The 26,634-nt window shown below is 33.5% G+C and overlaps 1 protein-coding gene across 1 annotated transcript; it reads left to right on the top strand.

Annotated features, from left to right (window-relative positions):
- SCPL50 (serine carboxypeptidase-like 50) lies at nt 1-2,338 on the top strand. The gene is made up of 2 exons (XM_022294373.2): nt 1-976; nt 1,719-2,338. The coding sequence occupies exons 1-2, from the start codon at nt 154-156 to the stop codon at nt 2,264-2,266; spliced, it is 1,371 nt and encodes a 456-aa protein (XP_022150065.1). The 5' UTR covers nt 1-153; the 3' UTR covers nt 2,267-2,338.
- The last annotated feature ends 24,296 nt before the right edge of the window (nt 2,339-26,634 follow it).

Raw genomic sequence — 26,634 nt, 5'->3', positions numbered from 1 at the left:
CGAAACCCCCGACAAATCACAGTAATGTGTCGCTACTCTGTAGTGACTAACTAGCGAGTCGTCAACTCTCATCTTCTCCTCTAATTTCCCCATTTCCGATTTCTCCCTCAAAATCATTTCTTCAGATTACGAAACTTATTCCTCTGAATCCCCATGGAATCCTTATCAAACCACCCCAACTTCATCTTCCTCCTCTGTTTCCTCTTCTCCGCCGCCGCCGCTTCATCTCCATTTTTCCCGGCCGGAGCTCTCCCGACCAAATCCGGCTATCTTCCGGTCAGCCCCGCCTCCGAATCGGCCGTCTACTTCGCCTTCTACGAAGCCCAAGCCCCAATTTCCCCTCTCCCCAAAACCCCTCTTCTAATCTGGCTCCAGGGCGGCCCCGGCTGCTCCTCCATGATCGGCAACTTCTTCGAGCTCGGCCCATGGCGCCTCAATTTCCACAAGAAAGAATCCGACCCACTTCTCCTCCAGCCAAATCCCGCCTCCTGGAACCGCCGATTCGGCCTCCTCTTCCTCGACAACCCCATCGGCACCGGCTTCAGCATCGCCGCAGCCGCAGACGAGATCCCCAGAGACCAATACTCTGTTTCCAAACATCTTTTTGCTGCTATTTCTGCGTTTCTCGAGCTGGATTCGGGGTTTAGGAACCGACCAATTTACATTACGGGGGAGAGCTACGCGGGAAAATATGTGCCCTCCATTGGGTATTACATTCTGAAGAAGAACCCCAAATTGGCTGCTGCTAAGAGGGTGGCTCTGGCTGGAGTCGCCATTGGAGATGGCCTCACTGACCCTGCCACTCAAGTTGCTACTCATGCCTTGAATGCTTTCTATTCTGGGTTTGTTAATGAGAGGCAGAAGAAGGAGCTGGAGATTGCTCAAACGGAAGCTGTGGAGTTGACTAAAATGGGGAATTGGAGTGAGGCCACCAGTGCCAGGATTAGGGTCTTGGATTTGCTGCAGAATATGACAGGTTTGTTCAATTACAAGTTTAAGCCGGATGGTTATAGAATATAGTATTTTTAACCGTGGGTAAATATTTGTTTTAGTCTTTTAAGGGTGTTTTCAAAACTTAGTTTGGTTTGGATTCAGTCTCATAGCTAGATTTTAACATTTTTGATCTGATATACCCTGTTTGTTTTCTCTCTTTGGTGGCTTAATTCTTGCGGGGAGGGACTGAGTTGAAAAATGTCAAAATGTAATGGATTGAATTGGAAAAATACTCAAATATTAGAGACTAATATATGGTTTAAATTTCATTTTGGTGGGTGAAGTTTCAAGTTTGTTTCGTTTTGGTTCTAGACTTCTAAAATGTTCATTTTGGTCTCTAGATTTTGAGATTTGTGTCATTTTGGTCGTTGAACTTTCAAAATGGTTTTTTTAAGTCTTTTATGTTCAAAAATTAATCACTTTGGTCCTTGCCTTTGTTTTGTTTTTAACAAATTAATGACACAACTTCAGATATGTATATTAGTTTGTTAATGTAAGCATGTGTTGTTAAAGCCAACATCACTTGGAGGAAATTAACATTTGATAAGCAGATATAGGTAGAAAAATAGCACATCAATGACAAAAATTGATTATTTTTTTAAACAAACATAATACAGCCTTTGAGTCTCAAGTTCAAACATAAAACCTCAATCTATTATAATATCACATTAAACTACTACTAAATTCAAAAGCTTAAATTGTTAGATTACGTTGTTCTTAACCAGGTTTGGCCACTCTCTACGACTATACAAGAAAAGCTCCCTACAACGACGAATTGGTGGCCGAGTTTTTGAACTCCAAGGGGGTAAAGAAGGCAATGGGAGTGAATGAATCACTAGTTTTTGAAGAATGCAGTGATGTTGTGGGGGAGATTCTTCATGAAGATGTGATGAAGAGTGTGAGGTACAAAGTGGACTTTTTGGTGAAGAAGACCAAAGTTTTGCTCTATCAAGGGCAGTTTGATTTGAGAGATGGTGTGGTCTCAACTGAGGCTTGGGTGAAGAAGCTAAAATGGGAAGAGATTGAGAGTTTTTTGGAGGCAGAAAGAAAGATTTGGAGAGTCAACAATGGAGAAGTTGCTGGTTATGTTCAGAAATGGAAGAGTTTGAGCAATGTTGTGGTTTTGGGAGCTGGTCATCTTCTTCCCACTGATAAGGCTTTGAATTCTCAAGCAATGATTGAGGATTGGGTTTTGGAGAAGGGAGCTTTTAGTGATGATAAAGGTGAAGAGAAGAGGCATTTTGGTTCTGATTTTGGGGTTTGGAATATTTGAGAGTTTGTACAAGAAACTATCTTTGATTTATTGTATTCGGGTTCACGATGCGATCAGGTTTGAGGTTTTAAATGTCGGTGTCGATGAAAATATCGAGGTTTCAATTTTATGGAAATGTGAATATAAATATCGATAAAATGTTAATGTTGATGGATACTTTTAGAAAAATCAATAAAAATGAAAACTCAAAATAAATGTTTACATTTACAAATAAATATTTGACATTTTTGTGATATTTTATTAATATATATTTTTATATTTTTATCGACTCATGTTCATATGAAAATTTTGATGAAAATATGGATACAAGTTTAATATCCTAAATAGGTGAGTTTTTTTATGCTTTTGAAAAAGTGTTTTAATTAAATGCTTAATGTTAGAGTACTCAAAGGGATTTTTAAAAGTAAAAATAATAATTTTAAAGTATTAAGAACAAAATAAAATTTAAAAGATGATTTGATATATTTAGTAAAACAAAAAATAAATACCTTCTTATGCGGATAAATTTTTGCAAGAGGGAAGTTACAATTGACAAGTCACGATGACCCAAGGATCCTAAGGTAAAGATTTTTTCTAGTAAACATGTGGGGTAGGGATTCGAATTCACTATCTCTTGATTAGATATATATGCTAATTATCGTTGAGTTAAGTTCGTTTTGCTATATAGTGTAAAGATTTTTAAGTTGTATACAAGTTAGAATTATACTATAGTAATTCTTAATTAGAGCATGATATATTATAAAAAAAATTTGGTACTTATTTGATGAGATCCCAAATGTGTAGATTAATTTTTTTTTCCTTAAATAAGATTGAATTTAGTGGCAAGAATCACGAGTTATGGATTATCTTAAAGGAAAATCATACATGCAAATTTGCACAAATCAAGAATGCTCGGTGAGTAGTTTGATTTTTCTTTTGTCAGTTTATTTGAGCACGTGATTATTTTTTTCTCGAGGAAAATGGGTAAAATAAGCCTTCTATAGGACCTTTTTAAGTTTTTTAATATCCTTTTAAAACACAAGTTTTATAGGCATTTGTTGACATCACATTCACATCAAATGACCCTCACTACCCCCACTAATATTTTAGATTTCCCTCCTTATTTCCTCTCTCTACCTCCATCTCCCTCTTTTTCCAAATTTTTTTTCCTCCTCTCTATTTTCTTATCGTTTTTCATTATTCTCTTTTCCTCTTTTCAGCAATTTTTTTTTTCTCATTCTCCCTAAAATTTTCCTAGAGTTTCTCTTTTCCATCTTCCATCTTTCTCTATTTTTTCTATTACTATTATTCTCTTTCTTCTTTACTCACCACAAAAAGCAATTTTTTTCCCTCCACGATTCCCGTGACTTTTAGCAATTGCTGACGACAAATGCATCAAAGCTGACGAAGGAGGTCATAGGTTGAGCGAGAGGGAGCGAGGTTGAGCGAGAGAGAGCGAAGGTGAACGAGAATTGAGCGAATCTAAAAATACTATCTCAATATTAATTCAAATTTGTTTCCCGAAATCTATTTTCAATCTCATTAAATCTCTCAACGTAGTTTTAATTAGGATTGAATTAAAAACCCCTCATTTTGCTTTCATCTCTTTCATTCCTAATTTAAAATTTAATCAAATGAAAATATGAATTTAAAATCTAATTACAAGAAGAAAGTATTCGAATTTGAAATTTAATTCAAATTTGTTTTCCGAAATCTCTTTTTTAATTAGATTTTAAATTGATACATTTGATTAAAATTTAAATTAGGAATGAAAGATGGGAAAGCAAAATTGGGGGATTTGAAATTCAATTATAATTAAAACTACATTATTGAGAGATTTAAGGAGATTGATGAGAGATTTCGAGAAACAATTTGAATTAATATTGAGATTCCGTTTTTCTCAAAATTAATTTGATTTGATAAACATTAATTCAAAATTAATTTTTAGATACTGTCAAAAGAACAATTTCATTAAAAATATTATTTTTAGATTTCCTCAATTCTCTCTCGCTCACCATCGCTCTCTCTCTCGCTCACCCTCGCTCTCTCTCTCTATCTCCTCCCTCATTCCTCTTCCACTGAGCTTCTTTCTTCGGCGAATGACCTCCTTCGTCGGTTTTGATGCAGCCGTCGTCAGCGAAGTCACGGGAACCATGAAGGCTGCTGGTTTAAAAAAAAAGCTGAGAAATTTAGGGTTTTTTTTAAAGTAAATTGCTTTTTGTGGTCAGTAAAGAAGAAAGGGAATAATAGTAATTAGAAAAAATACAGAAAGATAGAAGAAGGTAAAAAGAAACTCCAAGAAAATTTTAGAGAAAATTGGAAATAAAACTTTGCTGAACGAGGAAAAGAGAATAATGAAAAACGATAAGAAAAAAAAATATGGAAAAAGAGGGAGATGGAGGTAGAGAGAGGAAATAAGGAGGGAAGCAAAATATTAGTAGAGGGGTAGTGAGGGTCATTTGGTGTGAAGGTGATGTCAGCAAATGCCTTTGTGTTTTGAAAATGATGATTAAAAAACTTAAAAAACCCTGTAGAATGATTTTTTTTTGTCAATTTTCCCTAATTTTAGAGTAAAAATTTGGTTAGTAAATAAAGAAGATGTGATGGGTATCAAAAGGAAAGAAAAGAAAATATATGAATCATGAATGTTTAAAGCATGACTTTGCAAAATCAAATTAAATTTTTGTTTGAAAATTCTGCAAATCAAATTTGGTTGGACTTGAGTGAGATTTAATTCGCATATATCTCCAATCCAGAGATTGTGAGTTCGATCCCCCACTCCCACATGTTGTATTAAACAAAATTTGGTTTGATTTTTGACATAAATCTTAAATTTGATGTGAATTATTTAAATGGATTGGGCTGCTAAAGATTAAACCATAACTAGTGGATTAGTAGGAGTGCTGATGGCTTCGAAATCGAACTTGAAGGCGTGCGGTGGTTGCGCGGGAGCTGACTAACAGCAGATGGAACAAAAGGGATGGACGAAACGAAAGGGATATAGGTGGATGTTGGTTTTTTGGCCCTTAATCTCGGTCAATTAATTTAATTAATTAATATTTTGATGATAATAAACACACTTAGTATAAATTATGTTTGGTGTATAAGAAACATTGTTATAAAGCATAAATTTATTACCAGCTTCAATCATATTATATGATTTATTGTAATACATATTTTGTTATTGGAGAATTTTAGTGTTTTAAAGTGTCTATATAGCAGAGTTCGATACGACGATTCTAACGGATTTTGAATTACTAAAATCGGAGCTCAAACAAAGAAGTTGAAAGGATAAATTACCGAGAGGATGACACGGCTAAATCAACCAAGCGGACCAATGAAATAGCGACACGTGGCGAGATGTATTGTTTAAAAAAGGGAAGAAAAAAAGAAAAGAAATGAAATGAAAAAGAAAAGAAAAAGGATTTAAAAAAAAATGAAAAGAATTATGAAAACTTACCGTTGAGGTAACTTGAAAGAAAGAAGAAGAAAAAAAAACCGTTGGAAAGCCGTTAGAGAGTAGAAAAAAAATATATTTTATTTTATTTTCAAAATCAATTATTATTTTACTCAATTAAATCTCAACTTTTGATTTTCGATCATTAAAGATCCAATGGTCCAAATTCAATTTCGATTTCAAATTTATTTTTCCTCTCTCCAATTTCTACCATGTTAATCTCTCTTCATCCAAATACCAAATTTTCCCCCTATATACCCTCCGTAAAGTAAAAGAAGCTTTTGGAAAGATCAAAGAAAGAACCTGTTCTTGCTCCGTAAAGAATTCTTCCAATAATTCCGAATTTAACCTTTTAAAAAGAGCGCGTACAGTACTTTTGTGTTTACGAGCCAAAGTTTCAATTTTTTTTCTAAATTCTTGAGGGAGATTTTATTTTGAGAGATATCTTTAAGCTATTTAATTTTATTTTCTCTTAGTCAATTTGAAGGATTTTATTTGTAAGATTTTTTCTTAAAAATTTGTGAGCAAAAATTTGTGTATCATACTCTTTGAGAGAGTTTGTGAGATTGTATTCAAAATTCCAAATCTTTGTAAGGGTTGCTCTTGAACCCGAAAAAGAGCATTTGTAACGGTTTGATCTTGAATCGTGGAAAAGATAAGGTTTGTTCTTGCTCCTGAAAAAAGAACATTGTACCGGTTGGACTCTAAGCCGTGGAAAGAGTCAAGTTCTTCAATTGAACACCCAAGAGGAGCTTGGAAGGTGGAGTAGGCCGATTGTTGCCGAACCACTATAAATTTCCAGTGTCATTTTCTCTAACCCTTCTCTATTTAATTTTTGCAATTAATTTTCTTTATTACAAATTGCATGAAATTAATTGTTCGAATTTGTTAATCATGTTTATGGTCAATATTTATATTTTAATTATTTGAGTGGTGAAATTAATTAGGATCTTTGTTTGTTGTTTAATTTTGTGTTAAAATGATTAGTTCATAAAAAGTTTACTTATTTGTTTCAATTGAGCCCACCGTGTTAAAAAGTTTAAAAAGTTTCATTAAACCCTGTTCACCTGTTCACCTCCTCTAGGGTTGTCATACCGATCCAACAGGGTTGTCATACCGATCCAACAGGGTTGTCATACCGATCCAACAATAGAGTGTAGAGATAAGATTGGATGGGTAGTAAGTAGGCAGGGCCGGGACAATAACGAGGTGGTGGATGTTTGATTTTTTATTTGGGGCAACGACAAAAATGACCAAAATAAATAAGGTGTTTTAAAAAATGGCCAAACATATCAGATATTACTTTTTCTAATCATAAATAAATAGTTTAGACCAATATAACCTTGTAACAAATTAGGTATATATGCAGATTTATTTATACAGAGTCACCTCCTAACCTTGTCACATTTAGGGTTTGCAGAGTTACCTCCTCTTTCCAGATTTCATCTTCATCTACCATCATTATTTATACATCCAATAACAAAATCAATCGCCTTAATAGTAGGGAATGAACTATATCTAATAAAACAAAATTTTAAGCTACTTAAATCTAATTTAAAATTGATACTCTATATTTTGAAATCAAGATTTGAAATTAGATTTTAAAATTATTAAAAAAATTTTGGGTAGATTCTAAAATTTGTAGATTTAAAATCTAAAACTAACGGGTAAATATTATTTTTTCTAAATTAAAAAAAAACTAGGATCCTAACCTTATCACATTTAGGGTTTGGAGAGTCACCTCCTATTTCCAGATTTCATCTTCATCTACCGTCATTGTCCGCCAGTCGCTGCTTGGAAGTTTCCGTCTACACGCTGTCCCGGTTCCGAGCAGTTGCCGCTGGAAATCAACTGCAATGCAACCCGCCGGCTTGTTCCGCCTCAACCAAACCAATCCACCAGTCCATCTGCACGCCTGCCATTCGGTTCTTGTCAAGCATCGATTGAGATCTACTGCCACGCTCAAAAAGAAGAGTGTGATTCACCCTAAATTCCGTTCAAAAAGCCACGTGAGAGGAAGACAGAAAAATGAGAAATCATGAAAGACGCATGAGAGGGAGAGTAGGATTCACGTTAAAAATCACCAATGCCACACTCCTTTTAACCCCCAAAAAATGAAAAAATATTATTATCTTTTTCTTTAAAAAAAATGTTTGTAGATTTGTATTCTTATTGAACTAACGTTGGATGGGTGAAATTTAATTTACATCAATTTTTAAATTGGTACATCATATTTTAAAATATTTAATTTTACTTTTAAAATAAAGAAACGATTGTGATATTTGTAAATGTTATATAGGAGTTGAAATTTATTTAAGGTTAAATATCTATTTCACGCTATTAAGTTTATTATTTAAATAAAGTTAAATTAAATTTTAGAATTGATTAGGGTTAATTGAATTTAATGTTTTAAATTAATGTATCCTTTAGAATCAAATCTGACAAGTGTATCCACTTTGAAGTCTAACTACTTTCTATATTTAAACATATTAAAATCTAAATAAAATCAGTAGATATTGTCAAGGTTAGAGGGGGAACATCTCGACGATCAAGTGAAAGATTAAAAGCTGCTGATATAACATGAAGACGTTCAAATGAATCGAGCACAATCACCTTAGAAAGTGGACGACGGATATTGATAATTCTTCAATTAGTATATACATATATTGACCTTCTAATTTTGATAATTGAGTTACATTGTGATATATACATGTATTGACCTTTTTATTTTAATAATTCTTTAATTGGTCATTACATGTATTGACGTTCTAATTTTGATCAACATACTTTAATACATGTAGGAAAATAACCATTGAGATCAACATACTTTAATACATGTATTGAGTTGCATTTTGGTATACATGTATTCACCTCTTAATACAAAGATTCACCCTCCTAATGTAAAACGATCGGCTGAGTAGACTCAAAACATACATTCTAATTTTGATAATTTTTCAATTGGTATATACATGTAATGACCTTCTAATTTTAGTAATTGAGTTGCATAGTGATATATACATGTATTGCCGTTCTAATTTAATTAAAAAAATCACACCAATGACAGTAGAATTGACGAGATGGGAGACCTTGACAAATTGCATAAATTAATTCAACTTTAAAACAAAATAATTGAAATAATTTAATTGGTGGTAATATATTTAGGAAACAACTTAAAAACCTTAAATGTAGGAAAATACATTTGATTTCAAATCAAGTTTATTAGGTGGTTGAATATGAGGAGGACAAAAAAAACACAGTCTTGGAACATAAGATTTGATCAAATCTTATGTTTTGACCAGAATGTTGATGAGTCTTTTGTATACAAGAAGATCATCAACAATACTGTAGCTTTCTTAGTGTTATATGTGGATGATGTCCTACTCATTGGAAATAATGTAGGTTTCCTGACTGATATCAAGATGTGGCTAGTAATTGAATTCCAAATGAAAGATTTGGCAGACGCTCAGTTAGTTTTAGGGATTCAAATCATAAGGAATCGAAAAAACAAAATGCTAGCCCTGTCTCAAGCAACTTATATCGACAAAATGATTGTCAGATATACAATGCAAAATTCCAAGAAGGGTTTACTACCTTTCGGGCACGGAATCTCTATGTCTAAGGAACAATGTCCTAAGACACCTCAAGAAGTTAAGGATATAAGAAGCATTCTCTATGCTTCAGTAGTCGACAACCTAACGTATGCCATGTTGTGTACTAGGTCTCACATTTGCTATACAGTAAGGATTGTCAATATATATATCAATAATCCAATCCATGATATGATCATTGGACTGTCGTTAAAGGAATCCTCAAGTATCTTAGGAGAATGAGGAACTAACTTGTCTATAGCACTAATGATTTGATCCTTACAAGAGCATAACATTGTTGATCCGTTTACAAAGGCTTTCATGGCTAAAGTGTTCAAGGGCCGTCTAGAAAGTCTAGACCTACGAGATATGTACTAGTCTTGGACAAGTGGGAGACTTGTAAAGAGTATAATGTATATCCTAGTTTATTGTATTTGTACTTTATAGTATTGTACACCACCCACTACTTTAAGCTTTTGTACACCCCACTAAAGTTTAGTTCAAGTGGGAGTTTGTTGAGTTTTATGCCCTAAACTCGTGGTTTGTAAACATAAAATATGTATTTATTCAATAAAGTTGTTATTGATGTTTCTTTTTGAATTGCATTAACCCAAATCCAATAAACTAACATATGAGGTTATGTCATGTAACTAGAACAGTATATAACAGATATACAATATACATTTAATATACATCGTATATATTTGATATATAGTATATATTTCATATGTAAGTGGATAATGTTCCAGTAATAACCTAAATTAGGGTCTATAGTATATGGATAAGGTTGGGTACCTTATCCTGGTAATACTATGGATACGACCCACTTTGTAAGAGTCACAAATGACTTGATCCAGGTCGTTCGTCTAGAGACATGCGAGTGAGGGTATCCTATACAATGAGTTTGTATAAGACCAGACCGCGAAATAATTAATCTTTAGCTGTAACACTGTTAGGTAATAGATTAATATTTCAATAAGATGACCAAGTAACTTGATCTCAATCTTGAGTGAGTTATGAACTCCTGCCTGTTAGGGCTCGTCCTTTGATTTGTATGGGTGGGAGTGGCTCAATTCGCCGACTAAATATTTCTACCATTTTGGGGATGAGACCGAGTGGGGAGCTGGAAACATAACTACACAAGATGAAATTCACTCATTCCCGACTTTAAGGTAAGTAGATGGGTGTTCTCTTAAGTGTTGATTCCAGGACTTGAACAAGTGGCCTCACCCTCTCACTGGCTCGAAAGAGATTTCTGTTTAATGGTCGGACCATAAACATGTTGTTCATTAGAGGATCAGTGGTACTTAAGGTGAAAGAGGTAATTCTGGGGTAAAATGGTATTTTGACCATGCTGAAGTTACAGACACTCGTGAAGGATTATATTGACTTACTGCTAATGGTCAAAATTCATGGATGCAAAATATTCTACAATGAGAAGAGTGCAGCTGTGAGTCGTTAGTGGAGTGACCAACAGTTAATGAATATTGATTAATATGGTTAATGAGTTTAATTAATTAATCTCGTATCGTTGAAACTTCTGGTCTGTAGGTTCATTAGATCCCCTTGCTAGCTCGTAAAGGATAGTTAAGAACATTTAGTCTGGAAAAGAATTTGAATTATTCAAATTTATTAAAGGGAATTAAAGTTAATTGTATGAGATGCAATTAATATAATACATGTTGATGCATTATGATATAAAATTAATTTTGAATTAGATTCAAAATTATGAGAGATATGGATATTTGAGTTTGATTTTAATATGGTTGATTAATATAAGTTAATTTAATTAAATATGACTTAATTAAATTAATCGGTTATGTTAATTTGGTTAAATTAAATAACATTTAATTTAATTTAATTAATAAATCTCTTTTGTAATTAATTAAATTTGATTTAATTAATTATTAATTTAATGAAAATTGTTTTAATTAAATAAAAAATTAAAGAGAATAAGAAAAAAAAAAGGAAACCTCCCACTTCCCGCCATGGGAGGTGGTGAGTGGGGGGAAGTTGTGATTTTCCCTTACTCTTCCTTCCTTATAAAAGGTAGGTTATCCCCACCCCCCCAGTTGTTGGTGTCCGTTGAATGAGTTTCTAAAACTCTGACGAAAAACCTCTCTTTCAATCTTGATTTCTTTCTCAATTTTAAAATGGTTCCCACAAACCGAGTTCTTTAACATCCAGAAGATAGCGAGGAAGGCTTGTTAGTGGCGTTGGTGTCTACATTAAAGAAGTGTCTTCAAAGGTATGCTTCACTACTTCCGGTTTTATAATGCTTTAGTCTTTTCTTTGTTGTATTTTCAAAACAAGATCGAAGCACAAGCATTCGAGAGCTTCCGCTGCGAGATTCGATCCCTTTCACAATCATAGTAGAAACCGCACATCGTGGAAGACTAGAGGTAGCTCGTGCTTGGGTGAACCAGTATAAATCCCTATGTCAGTTTTTTGCTTTCTCATATCGCCTTTGTTGTGCATTGATTAAACTATGACTTGTTAATCATAACTGTGCAAGGGGAAAAAGGATTCTAGTTAGACTTTGTTTGGGTTGCTCGTATTTGAGGACTAGGAATATTGGCATTGTTGTGCACGCGTATTTTTCCCAACAACTGATGTTGATGTAGTATTCCACCGAGCACCACAGGTCGGTCACGGCTAACCAGCGAGCTACCGAGGTGCGATCTTTGAGATAGTGGGGCCTGCACAAGGAACAAACACATTGACGCCTAAGTTAGTGTGAGCTTGATGTTAGGGTTGACTTTTTACTGTAGAAATGTGTGTCGGTAGGCCTGTTTGACCATGAATTTGAACTCTTTCCCATGATTATTAGCTAAAAAGGTTTACATATTCTTAAAGTAGAACATGCATAGAACATTTATGGATAATTTTAAATATATGGTACTTTAGGAAAAATATGAGAAAAATGCAGTCAAAGTTCGAAGAAAATCACATAAATTATTTTTTGCAGGAATTGCGCCTGGCGCATGTTTGAAATCAATTTGGTCAAAACGTGTGTTTCACTTAATGAAGAGCAAAGGACTCATTTCCAACGTGTTTCAATCAATACAAAACTGTGAGTCCAAGTCAAGGAAGGTTTGTTGAGTGAATCTCAACTCATTTCCACCTAAAATGGAGGGTAGCTCAACCACCTTGAAGGCCTATAAAAGGAAGTCACTCCCCCAGCAGCAAAGCATTCATTCTCATCTCGTTTTCATCTTCCTTTCTCTTATTCTTAGTTGTAGAGTTCGTTCGTAGGCTTTAAAGTTATTTTTAGTTGTTCATTTTTTGTATTTTCACTCTTTTACTTATCGTATTACCTAAATTCGAGTTTGTACTTTCATTCTCCATCTATTCCGTTCTTTTAAAGTTCTTAAGCGAGTTTACACTACCCTCACGCTCGAAAGAGAAGATGGTTGAGCTAGAACTCATTGTACGCCGTTATTTTTCATTTAAATTCAAGGAAAATTACTTCTTTTATGTTTTTGTGTGTTTTATTTTCTTTAATTATGCACTAAGTTAATCGACCTCTCAATGGAATGCTTTAGTCAAATGATTTGATTTTCGAACATGCTCGGGATTTAACCAGATTGCGCATGGCGAAATCTTGGGTTGGTTTCTAAAAAATTGTCTTTACGTCTTTTTTCTATTTGGCCACTGGGAATTTGATTTATGCACTAAAGTCCAACTTTGAAAAGGGTGGGTTAGGTAAAATAGTAGGAAACCAATATGGGATGTGACTTTAGACATAAGCGCATAAAACATGGTCCTAGACATAGATCCTCTGACCCATAAATGAAAATGTAACGCCCCAGGATTTTCAACATTTCCAAACAGGGACCGTTACTAAGACTACCTAAAATTTTCATTCAAACAAGAAAATTATCTTCACAACAAGACTAAATTATAAAACTACCACGCTTCTCCTACGCTACTCTGATTTCAACACTCACGAGAGCTTGAACAATCAAAACAACAACACTAAAGATTTTAGAGAAACTCAACTCCTTTACAGATACTCCATTTAATATCAACTTCACATTAACCAAACCCCTCAAGGAAACCTTTACTAACCATAAACCATCCACTAAATGAATATTAACGCCTCGAATGGCAACGAAGCAAAAGCTAACTCAAGTTCGATCAACTTAAACAAATGTATTCATAAGTATCCTAAGTAGGCTACAGCCCCGTAGTTCAAGAAGCTAACAAAATTAATGTCCTAAAAAGAATAATGAATTGACAACCCTAAAACATCCTTTAAACCATAGAACTAAACAAAACCAACCACTAACAACTCAACAACAAGATTAAACAGCTGCAACTATCCTAACTAAAAGAAATTAATTGCATGCAACATAGCTAATGGTCTTTCCGATCAAGCCTCCTCCTCGCCACCACCATTCCAAAGAGTAACCCTGTTACCTACAAGGTCTGGTGAGAAAAATAAGGGGTGAGTACAACCACGGTACCCAGTAAGCATTACATACTTGAAGGGTCACACACAAACAGCATGCTTTGCAAAGAATCCATACCTCATGCTTATCAATAACTTCAAGCTTTAAATAAAAAGAAACATATTAAAAGAATCAATTTATGCATAAGTTTAACTAAACATGCACCATGCATGTCAAACTCATCCTTACATCTTAACTCAATAGTTCTCTTACCTAGTTCCTCCAAGACTTACTCCTTCAAGTCGTACCAACCCCTGACCTCGCATAGCAAAGCATCCACACTTCTCTACGGTGCTCGACATTGGACCTTGACATTTATCCCCAAGACCTCAACTACTACCAAACGTAATGGTCCTTGGCCTCCAAGCAACTTCTAACCAATCACATCATGTTAGTCCTCCAAGTCTAACTCCTCGATTCGCATCGGCCCTTGCCATGATTCAAGTTTCATGTGACGTCCGAGAGGAAGGGTACATGAATGATCGATACCATATCTGAATAAGGGGGATCCTGAGATCATTGAAGAATGGTCAAGAAAGGCTTAAAAGAATTGATAGTCACTACCTATACCAACAAGGTGCACGTTCCTTTTGTTGGGTGTGTTGCCCTAAACTCGTAGTTTGTATTTATGTAAAAACAAATGTATATTCAATAAAGTTTTATTCAATAAATTTGTTGTTGAATTCATAGCATTGCATTGTCCAAAATCCAATAAACTAAGTATCTGAGGTTATTTTAGTGTAACCGGGACAGTATATGTACTGGGTATATAATTGACATACTGGGTATATATTTGATATACCCCTGATATACGAGGTGTATATTTGATATACCCTGATATACAAGTGGATAATGTCCCGTGAATAACCTAAAGGGTCTATCGTATATGGATAAGGTTGGGTACCTTATCCTGGCAACACTATGGATATGACTCACTCTGTAAAGGTTACAGACGACTCGATCCAGGTCGTTCGTGTGGAGACATGCGAGTGGAGGTATCCTATACAATGAGTTTGTATAAGACCGGACCACGAAATAGTCAATCTTTAGATGTAACATCGTTAACTAATAGATTGCTGTTTCTTAGGATGACTAGGCAACTCATTCTCAATCCTGAGTGAGTTATGGACTCCTGCCCGTGAGGGCTCGTCCTTTGATCTGTGTGGGTGAGAGTGGCCCAAGTTGCCGACTCAACATTCCTAGCATTTTGGGGACGAGACCGAGTGGGGAGTTGGGAACATAACTTCACAAGATGAAATTCACTCATCTCCGACTTTAGGGGAGTAGATGAGTGTTCCCTTAAATGCTGACTCCGGGACTTGAACAAGGGGCCCCACCCTCTCATTGGCCCGAGATGGACTTCCGGTTATTAGTCGGACCATAACCGAGTTGTTCATTAGAGGAGCAGTGGTATTTAAGGAGTAAGATGTAACTCAGGGGTAAAACGGTAATTTGACCCAACTTGAGTTACGAGCACTCGTGAAGGATTGACTCGTCATTAATGGTCGTATATCCATGGATACGAAAATATTCTACAATGAGAAGAGTGCAACTGCGGGTCTTTAGTGGAATGACCCGTAATTAACGAATCTTGATTAACTCGGTCAATGAGTTTGACCGATTAATCTTACATTGTTGGAGCTTCTGATCTGTGGGTCCATTAGGTCCCCTTGCTAGCTCATAACAGGTAAAACGAGATCAAGTTTTTGGAAGAATTTGAACTGTTCAAATTACTTAAGGGATTATATGTATATTGATGCATTATAATATATAGTTAATTCTAAATTAAAACTATATATTATGAGAGAAATTATTTGAATGAGATTCAAATAAAATTAATATGAATAAGATTCATATTAAGATTATAGGTTAAAAATAATGTGCATAAGATGTACATTAGAACTATAGGTTATACGAGAGAAATGTTATAGAATATGATTCTATTTATGTGATAAATAATTAAGGGTTAATTATTTATTTGATATATATATTAATTAATTATTAATTAGATTAATAATTAATTAACATTTATTAATTAATATAATTAATTAATTAATTTTATATATATATTAATTATTAATTTTAATATTAATAATAGTATTAATATTAACACTCCCCTACTTAATTGCAGGGGAGTGGGGGCAGTTATGACGTGGGGAGTTATCCCCACGTCATATGAGGTTATTTTGTAGAAATGTTCTGCAACAGAAAAAAAGGTCCCCAACGAAGAACTCCTTGCAATTCTCTCAATCAAGCTCTCTCCCTCAACTCTCCTTCACATTCCAAATCGGTGCTCCCACAAGCACGCTCTCGAGACCCAAGAGGATAGCGAGGAAGACACGGTGGTGGTGTTCGGGTGGAAACCGTTGAAGAAAAGTTCTTCAAAGGTATGGTTTTCCCCTGTTTTTCCTTCCTGGACATTTTGATTTTGTTTCCCATATATCTCAAACAACGGTCCGCTTCCGCTCCGGGATTCACATCCCTTCACCTTTTCGGTGGCTCAATCGTAAGAACTCCAAAGTTAAGCGTGCTTGGCTTGGAGCAATCTTGGGTTGGGTGACCTCCTAGTTGCTTTACTAGGAAGCATGTGAGTGAGGACAAAGCATGCTGGAAGGACTCGTGTTCGTCTGTAGGGGCAGTCTACGCTCTTCGAGCCTTTGCAGCAACCAAAAGCGGTTCGAAGTTGTGTTTTATTAAATTGCTTGATATTTGAAACCACAAATAACAACATTTCATCACTATTTTCTTCATAAACCACAATTGCATTTTGAACAATTCACTTCTTTTAAACCGTTTTGAAAAGCACAAGTCACTGAGGATTCGACGTTGGATTACTCACAAGTATCACTTGTGACTATGTACACTTGCACATGTCTCTTATCTTTTGAAGGTAGAGAAATTCTCAACACTTAAATTGTAGCAAGTCGGTCTCGAAGCAAAATAGCGTACCTAGAATATGGAGTGGAGTGTCCATTTTATAGACCGGGGGGGAGGGGGACAAAGGCGTTAGACCCGTTCTAACCTACGGTTACGGTTGTTGGGCCCCAGGGTATGTCAATGCTTAATTTTCCCTCCAACAGCTGGTTTCAAAGCTTAGGTTCATAGTCATGGGGTTTAGTGAGAAGTCAAGTTTCGAAGTGATTATCAGATTCAACGGTGAGAACTTTGAGTTTTGGAAGATGTAGATGAAAGACTATTCGACCTGCAAGAAGATGCACAAAACTTTGAAGGAATGACAAGCTGTGATGACAGATAAGAAATGGGTAGAAATAGATGAATAGGCAGTTGTAACCATTAGACTATGTTTATTGATGAATGTGGCGAGTCTCGTGGCGAATGAGACAACAACGATAGGTCTGATGGAGGCACTAAATAATAGATATGAAAAACTCTCTGCCAACAACAAGATATATCTCATCAGGAGATATTTTAACATTCAAATAGATGAGAAAGCGGCGATCAACTCCCACATAAATGAGGTCACTATTCCGATCAATCAGCTGGTATCTCTGAAGATTATGCTTAGTATTGAGGTAAATGTTATAGCACTGCTGACTTTTTTGCCTGATCGTTGGGAAACGATGATGTTAAGAAATCCTTGAGAGTTGGATCTAATAACCTTGCTAACGAACAAGACCCATAGAACTCAATCCCAAAAATCCCGAAAACAAGTATGAAATCAACCCAAGGAAAATTTTAAGAACATATTACCTTGATGATCAATATCAAGAGTAGAGAAAACTCATTTCTAAACTCGTGATTCGAATCACTCCACAAGAGGTATGATCAACACTGCTTGAATGATCCTAACATGCAAATTCTAAAGACACAAAAAATTGCACAAGAAATGAGAGATAAGACTCTCAACCAAGTTAATGAGAAAACTCACTTTTCATTAAACTTCAAATTATGTTTGTCGCAACGTCATCGCGACGTGGAGCGGCCGACGTCATCCCCTGAAGGGTCTCTTTCGAGATAAGAGTTTGGAGTCGCCACCAATCATCTACGAGGTGTGATTGGTCACCTATTTTAAAAACTTGGTCTACGAAAAACAGATTTTGGTTCGGGAGTCGACTGAACGTAGGGAAGGTGTTAGCACCCTACGTCACCCGTTCCAAAATGGTACCACATTCTATCATAATTATCCTATTATTTCATTTGGTCAAAAAAATGTTTTTATTTTATTTTAAATGTCTCATATTATATTAATTCACATTTTGTAATAAGATATGAATTAATAGGTATGAGTGGCACAAAGGCCATTAGAAAAATTTATCACCTTGAGAATATTGGAAGGTTTCAATTTCCGTCATTGGAGTTTTCGAAATAATTATTTAGTAAAAAAAACAATGATAAATTAAAAAAAATGAAATAATGGCACACATAAAGACTCAAACTTTTATTGTGATTATCAATATCCTAAGCTCTTGCCACTACACCAAGACCTTAGGATACAATTTAATTGCTTTTTAAAATACAAACGTTTTATTTTTGAATTTTGTTAAAAAAAATGAAAAAAATTCATTTAAAAAGGAAAAAAATCTTTTATGTAAAATAAACTTTTAGTAAAAACAATGTTTAAAAAAAAAATATTTTTTGAGACGTTCAAAGATTCGAACTTGAGTCTTATACATTAAGAAGCAAACATCTTACCACTATGACAACATCCTAAGATGTGAATATAATATTCTTTGAAACAATAAAGTTTTTAATGTTTTTTAAAAACTAAAAAAAACGAATTTTATTAAATTAAAACAAAAAAAATAAAAACAAAAAATTTATTTAATTCGAAACTAAAGAGATTTTTGAAAGAAAACTTTATTTCTTAATTCAACAAAATGTTTTATTTAAAATAGATTTTTATTTGTTGAGATTCCCCAAAGAATAATTAACAAATTTAAAAAGATTTCAATTATTTTTAAAAACTTAAAAGATTATCTTCAAATCTTTTTACTTCCTCCTCTTAAATCTCAGGAAATCTCTTCAGAAGATGATTCTTTTTTAAAGAAATTTTATAAAAAAAATAATAAATAAATAAAATCTTTATTAAAAAGAAGTATCCTGGATTTCACTATACCATTGGGTTTTGCCACCAGAAGCAAGCCTATCGTCTCTACTCGCGCCGATCAAGCACACTGTCGTCTTTAGGAAAGAGAAGAATGACCGAGATCGATCGGGATCGATCGACCGACCAAACACGAAGACGTTACCTAGCTATCTCGCATATAGAATCGCCAATTCCGACGACGATGATGAAATTGAGGTGTGGAGGAGGAGTAGGCTAGAACACAATAATTGGTAAATTTGAGCGCGTCAAACTTTTGTAGTCCAGGATGGTAAAGAAAATGGATTGAGAAGTACAGGGCAGTAGTGTATGGAGGAATTATGAAGAAGATGAGAGAAGGAGAAAGGTAGGGGAGGGATGAAAGCCTCAAATTTCCTCTCCTTTTGTCTGCCTTCTGTGTGCCTCTATGTGTCCGTTAAATATACAAATAAAATAATAGTAAGATGCGTGAGTTAAGTAAAACCAGAGAGAAAAAATAGGAAGGGAAAACGTAAAGCATGACACCTGTAGAACCTTGACCAAGAAAAAATCAAAGGGAGGGAAAAAAAACGGTTAATATCAAAAATAAAATCTTTATTTTTTAATTTGTAATTTTATTAATAAAATCAAAATTTTTAAAAGAAAACTTTTTTAGAAAAAATTTAAATTAAAACTTTAGCTTATAAACAATAATAAAGTAATCTTTTTTAATGAAGATATTTAAAAATAATAATAATAAATAAATAAAAATTAGCCGGACCAATAACGGTGTCTACAGCTTTACAACAAGACATCTCAAGGCTATATATAGCCATCCTAGCAAACCATATGAAAAGTCTTAAGAAAATGGAAAGACTCATAACTTACAAGAAATGAAAAGACATGTAAATGTAAAGATATAACCTACAAGAAATGAAAAGACTTGCAAATGAAAAGTCATAACTTAAATAAATGAAAAGGCAAGCAAATGAAAAGGTCAATAACATGGAAAGCCAACCAAAATAAGTGCAATCTGGTCCATAATAAGGGATGTGAGTGTTTGATTTGGTTTTTGAATTGAATGAGTTGACTTTGACTTGTCTTGATGGAGTTGACTTTGACCTTGACCAAGTTGACTTTGACTTACCTTAAAAACACTTAGAAATGTGAATTGTTAAAGTTTGCTAGCTCTTGATCTTGTAATCGGTCGATGAGACATGACAAAAGGAGCTCCTTGGTTCATCTCAGATGAAGACGACTATGTCTAATTCGTTAGGGTAAGAGCTTGAAATTTTCAGAGAGATTTATGATGCTGCAATTGCTGAGGAGGTTTTCAGGAAAAGAAGTGAAAATTCTGCATCCACTTCCAGTCCAAGCACTTCTTCGGGATCAGCACTGGCAGTTTAGCATAAAGGCAAGGAAAATGTTGAGTATGAAGACATACAATAGAGACATAACATGAGGAGTGGGAATGGAGACGTTGAATGTTTTTACTGCCATAAGAATGACCACTACAAGAGATAATGTAGGAAGCTGAAGGAAGATATGAAGCAGTTAAAAGCGAATGCAAATGTGGTTGTGCATGACGCTCTTGTTTGTGTTGAGAGTAACACAATACCGGTAGACCAGTCATTAGAATGGGTAGTGGACTGCAGCTTCAGTACACATCTCTTTAGATAGGAGATTGTTTGCATCATTAATTCACTACAGAACATTATGAGGATTGGAAATGGTAGACTCTCCAAGACCAGAGGAATTAGAGATATTAGTCTGAAGACCTATAGTGGGACTAAGTTGAGACTACATGGTGTCAGGTATGTTCCCAGTATTAGATTGAATTTAATATCTGCAGGAAAGCTAAATGACGATGGTTACAAAGGTGAGTTTGCTAGGAACATGTAGAAACTCACTGGAGAGTCCGAAGAGATGGTTCTACAATTTACACAGCGAGGTTCTGCCATCAATTCAGGTTCAACAGTTGGGAGGTCAGGAAACAATGAACAAGAGTTTAGTTGGTTGTCAAGTGATAGCCTCAGTTGTCAAACGTTTTAGCGAACTGGTGAAGTTGCACAGACTTGAGAGGGAGTATCAAATCATTGAAGAAGAATATTTTCTTTGGGAATTATTGGGCACGATCGAAGAAGAAACCATTAGGAGGTATCACTTAGTTTGAGTGAGAGTACGTGACTGTGTCTTTTACGTTTGGGAGACAAGACCATGTAAATTGCCCAGTCTTGGGGCAAGCATAGATGGAACCTTGGTTGTCGCCAAGAAGATGTTAGAAGCTGTTGTTGTAGTGAGAGTAAAACCTTAGTGGTTTTCCAAGAAGATCAACACTATTGTTGTATTGGGAGACCACATAGGTGTTTTGTCTCCAAGTAGGAGATTGTAAGGATTGTGGAGCCAAAACAGTGGAAGAAAATTTGAAGAGGAATGATTTTTTGAGTTGTTGTTGTTGCAAAGAGGAGAAAACATGGAGGTATGTAGTTGATGTCGTGACACTAAAATTTGTCGTTGCGAACGTTGTGACAGTATTCTTTAAATGCTGCTTTTTGTTTTTAGGTTATTTGTGTAGCAAAATTATTTGAGGGGCAGTGGCAATTTTGAGCCAAAGTAGAACGGACCAAGTGTTTCTGGGTTGTAGTGCGTCATCGACAATCTATTCTCAAGTCTATTAGTGAGATTTTTCATTCTTATTTCCTAAGTACGTATTGTTACAGTGCTTAGAAGATAGGTGACCTTTGTTGAGGCATAAAGAGAGAGAGTTGTGAGATATTTTATGCGTAAATTCACAATCATAGTAGAATCCACACGTCGTGCAAGACTGGATCGTAACTCGTGCTTGGGTGAACTAGTATAAATATCTTTGTCAATTTTCTTCTTTCTCATATTTCTTTTATTGAGCTTTCATTAAACTGTGACTTGCTGATCATAATTGTGGAAGGGGAAAAAAGATTCTAATCAGACTTTGTTTGGGTAACTCTTATTTAAGGACTAGGAATATTGACATTGTTGTGCACGCGTATTTTTCCCCACAAAGTCAATGATTGAGAGTTTGATTTGACTTTCATGCATTTCTGTGTATATATGTACACACATCTATTCTTGACTTTATTATGGTGTTATTAATTATATATAGCACTTCAAAATATGAGTTATCAAAATTATTATTACTATCATTCAAAATACAATCATTATATTTCAAATCAATTATAAAATCAATGGAGAAACTATTACAACTTCCATAATGTTTAGATACTTTAATCATATTTGAACCAAGACTTGTTGGTGTGAAAAAAAATGTTGAATAACCATTTGCTTATTTGGTTCAATTTACAAACTCCTAGCTCGGTTGATAGTATAGTTTATTTGGGTTAAGATTATGGTATTAAATGTTTATCGATACGTCGACATGTCTATCGACCTTTTCATGTATCTATGGGTTCGACATGGACATGAAGAGTAAATCGACATTTTCATCATATTACCAAAAAAAAAGAAGAAATATGAAAAATATCAACAAAATGTTACTAATACATAATATTAATAATTTTAACTTGTTTAGAAATTCAAAAACATTTATTTGTAATTTAAATCTTTTACGATTTTTTTAAATCTTTTTAACTTTTACAGAAATATCATCGACATCAACATTTTATCGATATTTTCATCGATCTTTCCATGAAATTGAGACCTCAAAATTTCCATCGACATCGACATTTAAAACCTTGGTTAATATATCATTATTTATCCATATTATCTTTTATTTGTAATTTAATATTTTTAAATAAAAAACTCATTTCTATGTAAACGGCCAGCAATTGTTACTATCTATTCTCAAGTCTATTAGTGAGATTTTTCATTTCTATTTCCTAAATACATATTGTTATAATGCTTAGAAGTTAGATGACCTTTGTTGAGTCATCTAGAGAGAGAGTTGGGAGATATTGTATGGACATTGTAAGTTCACAATCATAGTAGAAGTTGCACATCGTGGAAGACTGGACGTATCCCAAGCTTGGATGAACTAATATAAATCCCTGTATCAGTTTTCGGATTTCTCATGTTTTTTTTTATTGCGTGTTGATTAAACTGTGATTTGCTTATCATAACTGTGGGAGGAGAAAAGAGATTCTAATTAGACTCTCTTTGAGTAGCTCATATTTGAGGACTAGGAATATTGATATTGTTGTGCACAACGTATCTTTCCCAACAAAATCAATGATCTAGAGTTTGATTTGGCTTTCGTGCATTTCTAGATCCTCATATATATCTATATATACACCCACACATTTATTTTGGCTTTATTGTGGTGTTATTGATTATAAATAGCACTTCAAAATATGAGTTATCAAAATTATTACTATAATGTTTACCTACTTTAATTATGTTTGAAGCAAGACTTTGTTGGTGTCATCGAAAAAAATGTTGAATATCCATTTGCTTCTTTGATTGAATTTACAACCTCCTCACTCTATTGGTGTATAGTTTATTTGGTTAAGACATAGTATATCATATTATATCTTTTATTTATAATTTAATTTTTTCAATAAATAAAAAAATTGTGACAAATCAATTGACAGATTTATGTGTAAACAGCCAGCAATGATTGGTGACTAACAAATGTCCAAAGAGTAATGGCATAAATGAAAATAAAAATGTTTAAATCATATTTTAGTCGGTTTAAAAGTATCTATTTTAGTTCTTAAATTAAAAAAAATAACAAATTTAGTCATTGCTATTATTTTTCTAGCAAATATGAACTTACCTATACTCACATCAACTAACTAATGTTTTCAATACATGATGTTAATACTGTTAGAGAAATATGCATAAAAATTAAGTAAACACGAAAGTAGACAATCTAAATCCAATAATAGTGTTGTTTCCTTGACAGTTTTGTTCCCTCCGTAGTACTCAAGATTTAACGAACAATTGTCTCCTTGAATAAGACGAATCACAAATCTGTGCCAGAGAAAAGAGAAGGAGAATTTCGAGAAAAAATTTTCAATATCTCAAAAAAAAAATTGAACCACATATTTATAGATTATCTATGGTCATACAAATAGTCATATATTTTCATGCAAAGACAGTGTCTGACGTATTCAATTTAAACATTTTAAAAGTAAATTTGGATATAGTTACAATGGTGAACATTCTATCTTAATTACTTGATTCGGTTGTACTCAAAAAAAAAAATTACTTGATTTGGTTATTTATTTTTTCTTTTTTTGGATATGTAGTATAGATGTTATATTTTTTAAATTTTACTTTTAATAATTGAGATAAAATAAGTTTCTTTGTTTAAATGTAGTCTCGAATCTAAAAAGCATTTGATGTTGTATGAGCATAGTTCAGTGATTAAAGACATCTTGTTCATTCTTTTGAAGCTAAAAGAAACTCATTCTTTTGGCACATTGGACTATAGTTGCTGGGATTCGAGCCCAGGTCTCCACAGTCACAACGTGGAATTCTCACCACTAAACTACAGCCACATTGTTGAAATGACTTGAGAATGTTTTTATATCTTTGTTTTCAATTTGATGTGGTTTTCTTTCATTTTTGGAATTTAAGATTCAAACTCACGAGCTTTTGGTCGGAGATAAATACCTTAGTTAGTTAAACTATGCACAGGTTTATAAATTTAAATTTTAACTGAACATATTTTTCCTCGTCTTGCCGGTAAGTAGTCTACATTAACTCACTAACTGATGTAACACTCCTCGTTTAAAATTTCTGCATCAACGCAATTAGTCTCGAGAGAATGAGGCACCTACGAGTTCCAAAAGTTGAAAAACAAATAGCAAATAAAAGTTTATAAAAACAAACTTAGTTAATTGAGATAATAGAGATTTGAGGTGAAATTTAATTTCACACTTTTTTTTAGTACAACGTGTAGGAATGGGGAATCGAACTCACGATCTTTTGGTTGAAAATATATGTCAATTATCGTTGAATTATGCTCACTTTGACATTAATTTCACTCTTTAATTCTCTCTTAGCTGACTTGAGAGAGATTTGAGGTGAAAGTTTTTACACTTGTTTTAATATTCTGTTTGAGTTGACTTGAGGTCAAAGTTTTTACAGTTCTTTATTTATCTCTAAGCTGCTATCAACCATGGTGGAAGTTAACATTTACAGGCAAAGTTGTCATTTTAAGGAAACAAAACACATTTAAGAAACCGGAGGCTCATAGTCGATTCCACAAGCATACATATTCAAAGATTCACGTCACTTGAATTAGAATACAAGACAACTTTGAAAATGATATTTTTTCTATCCATGGTTCAAATGTTGCATATATATATATATATATATATACACGCGCGCGCATGTAATATTTATTACTTTAGTCGTGTTACTTTTTAAAATATTTGTTTCGATCATTATACTTTTAAAACGTTATTATTTGGATTTGTATTTTCAAAATTTTAACATAAATTCATGTATATGCAACATAAGTCATTTAATACAAAATTATGACTATTTTTCCAGAAATTTATTGAGTATAGGGTCACATTGAAAACTTGTCATCGAAAAAATGAGTAAAAGAGAAAATGAAATGACCAAAAATGATAACTTTGTTAAGGTAAAAGACAAAAATGAATGCTTTGAAATTATATGGACTAAATTAGATAACATGTGAAAGTATATAAATCAAAATAGACGTTTTAAAAATATAAAGTCCAAAATGAATAAAAATTAAAAGTTGAAAGATGAAAATAATATTTAAGCTCGTGTAATATTATTCGATCATGTATCTGTTTTTTTCTTTCTTTTTAATTTCTTCTCAATTTGAATGAGTGTATAGAGCATGACAGCAACTTTTGTATTAAAAAATGACTAGGTTATAAATTTAGTCCATAAAATTTTAACATTTACTATTTACTTTTTGGATTTTAAATTATATTTCTATTTAATTAATTCTAATAATGTTAAACCTTTATAATAATATAGAACATCAACATGACATATTGATCGGTCTATCTAGTGTAACTCAATCAAAATTAATGTAATGTGATTGTTATATTAAACTTTTATTAATGGTAAGAACTAAATGAAAGTAATTAAAAAATTAGGAACATACTTTTAATTATTTAAAGTTTAATGATTAAATAGTCATAATAATAATAATAATATATTATTATTATTATTATTATTATTATTATTATTATTTTAAGAAATAGACACAATTTTCAAAATTTCATTTACTAAATTTGTAATTTACTCTAAAAAATGGTGTAATCATAAATTCATGTATATTGTATAAGACAAAAATGGCAAGTGACAAAAAGGGCATTATAACAAAACCCAATTAGAAATTAGTCTAAGTAGAAATTATAATTAAGATATCATACATATTGTATATATCTACGTTAGTCCAAGTAGGAATTATAGTTGAAACAAACCCATGATTATTTTTGAGAAAAAAGATTTCCTCCATATTTAATGGCCACAAAGAAAAGCAACCAAAGGAGACAAATTTTAGGTGGTTGGCTAATAATGAGTCAATTTGAAGCATGATTTCTTTGACCCATAATTCAAGTTATTTACATTTTAAACACTCGTGGCTCGCTCAAAGCTTGAACTCAAGAGACATCAATAATTTTTTGTATTCAGCTCACTCGAAGGTTTAACACAAGACCTCATGGTAGGTATGTCAAATATCTATGAGTTTAATCTCCTCACCATCATAGTCGGATCCTATTTTTTTTAGATTGGTTGCTCGTTTGAGTTTGTTGATCTCTAATACCATGTCAATATCTATGGATTCCATCTCAAAATCAATTGACAATGCGAGAGAGCAGTCCATGTATATTCTAAATATTTATATCTCTTATTTTTTCGATGTGGTATATATGTTTATT

Source organism: Momordica charantia (assembly GCF_013281855.1).
Source record: "Momordica charantia cultivar OHB3-1 chromosome 9 unlocalized genomic scaffold, Mcharantia_2.0 BLBB01000009.1, whole genome shotgun sequence".
NCBI lineage: Eukaryota > Viridiplantae > Streptophyta > Magnoliopsida > Cucurbitales > Cucurbitaceae > Momordica > Momordica charantia.
This window is presented reverse-complemented; position numbering and strand designations above follow the sequence as displayed.

Bases quoted from the DNA above. Each gene is read 5' to 3' on its own strand.
- SCPL50 (XM_022294373.2), top strand. From the start codon at position 154: ATGGAATCCTTATCAAACCACCCCAACTTCATCTTCCTCCTCTGTTTC. The intron at 977-1,718 runs GTTTGTTCAATT...GTTCTTAACCAG, and splicing joins TTTGCTGCAGAATATGACAG to GTTTGGCCACTCTCTACGAC.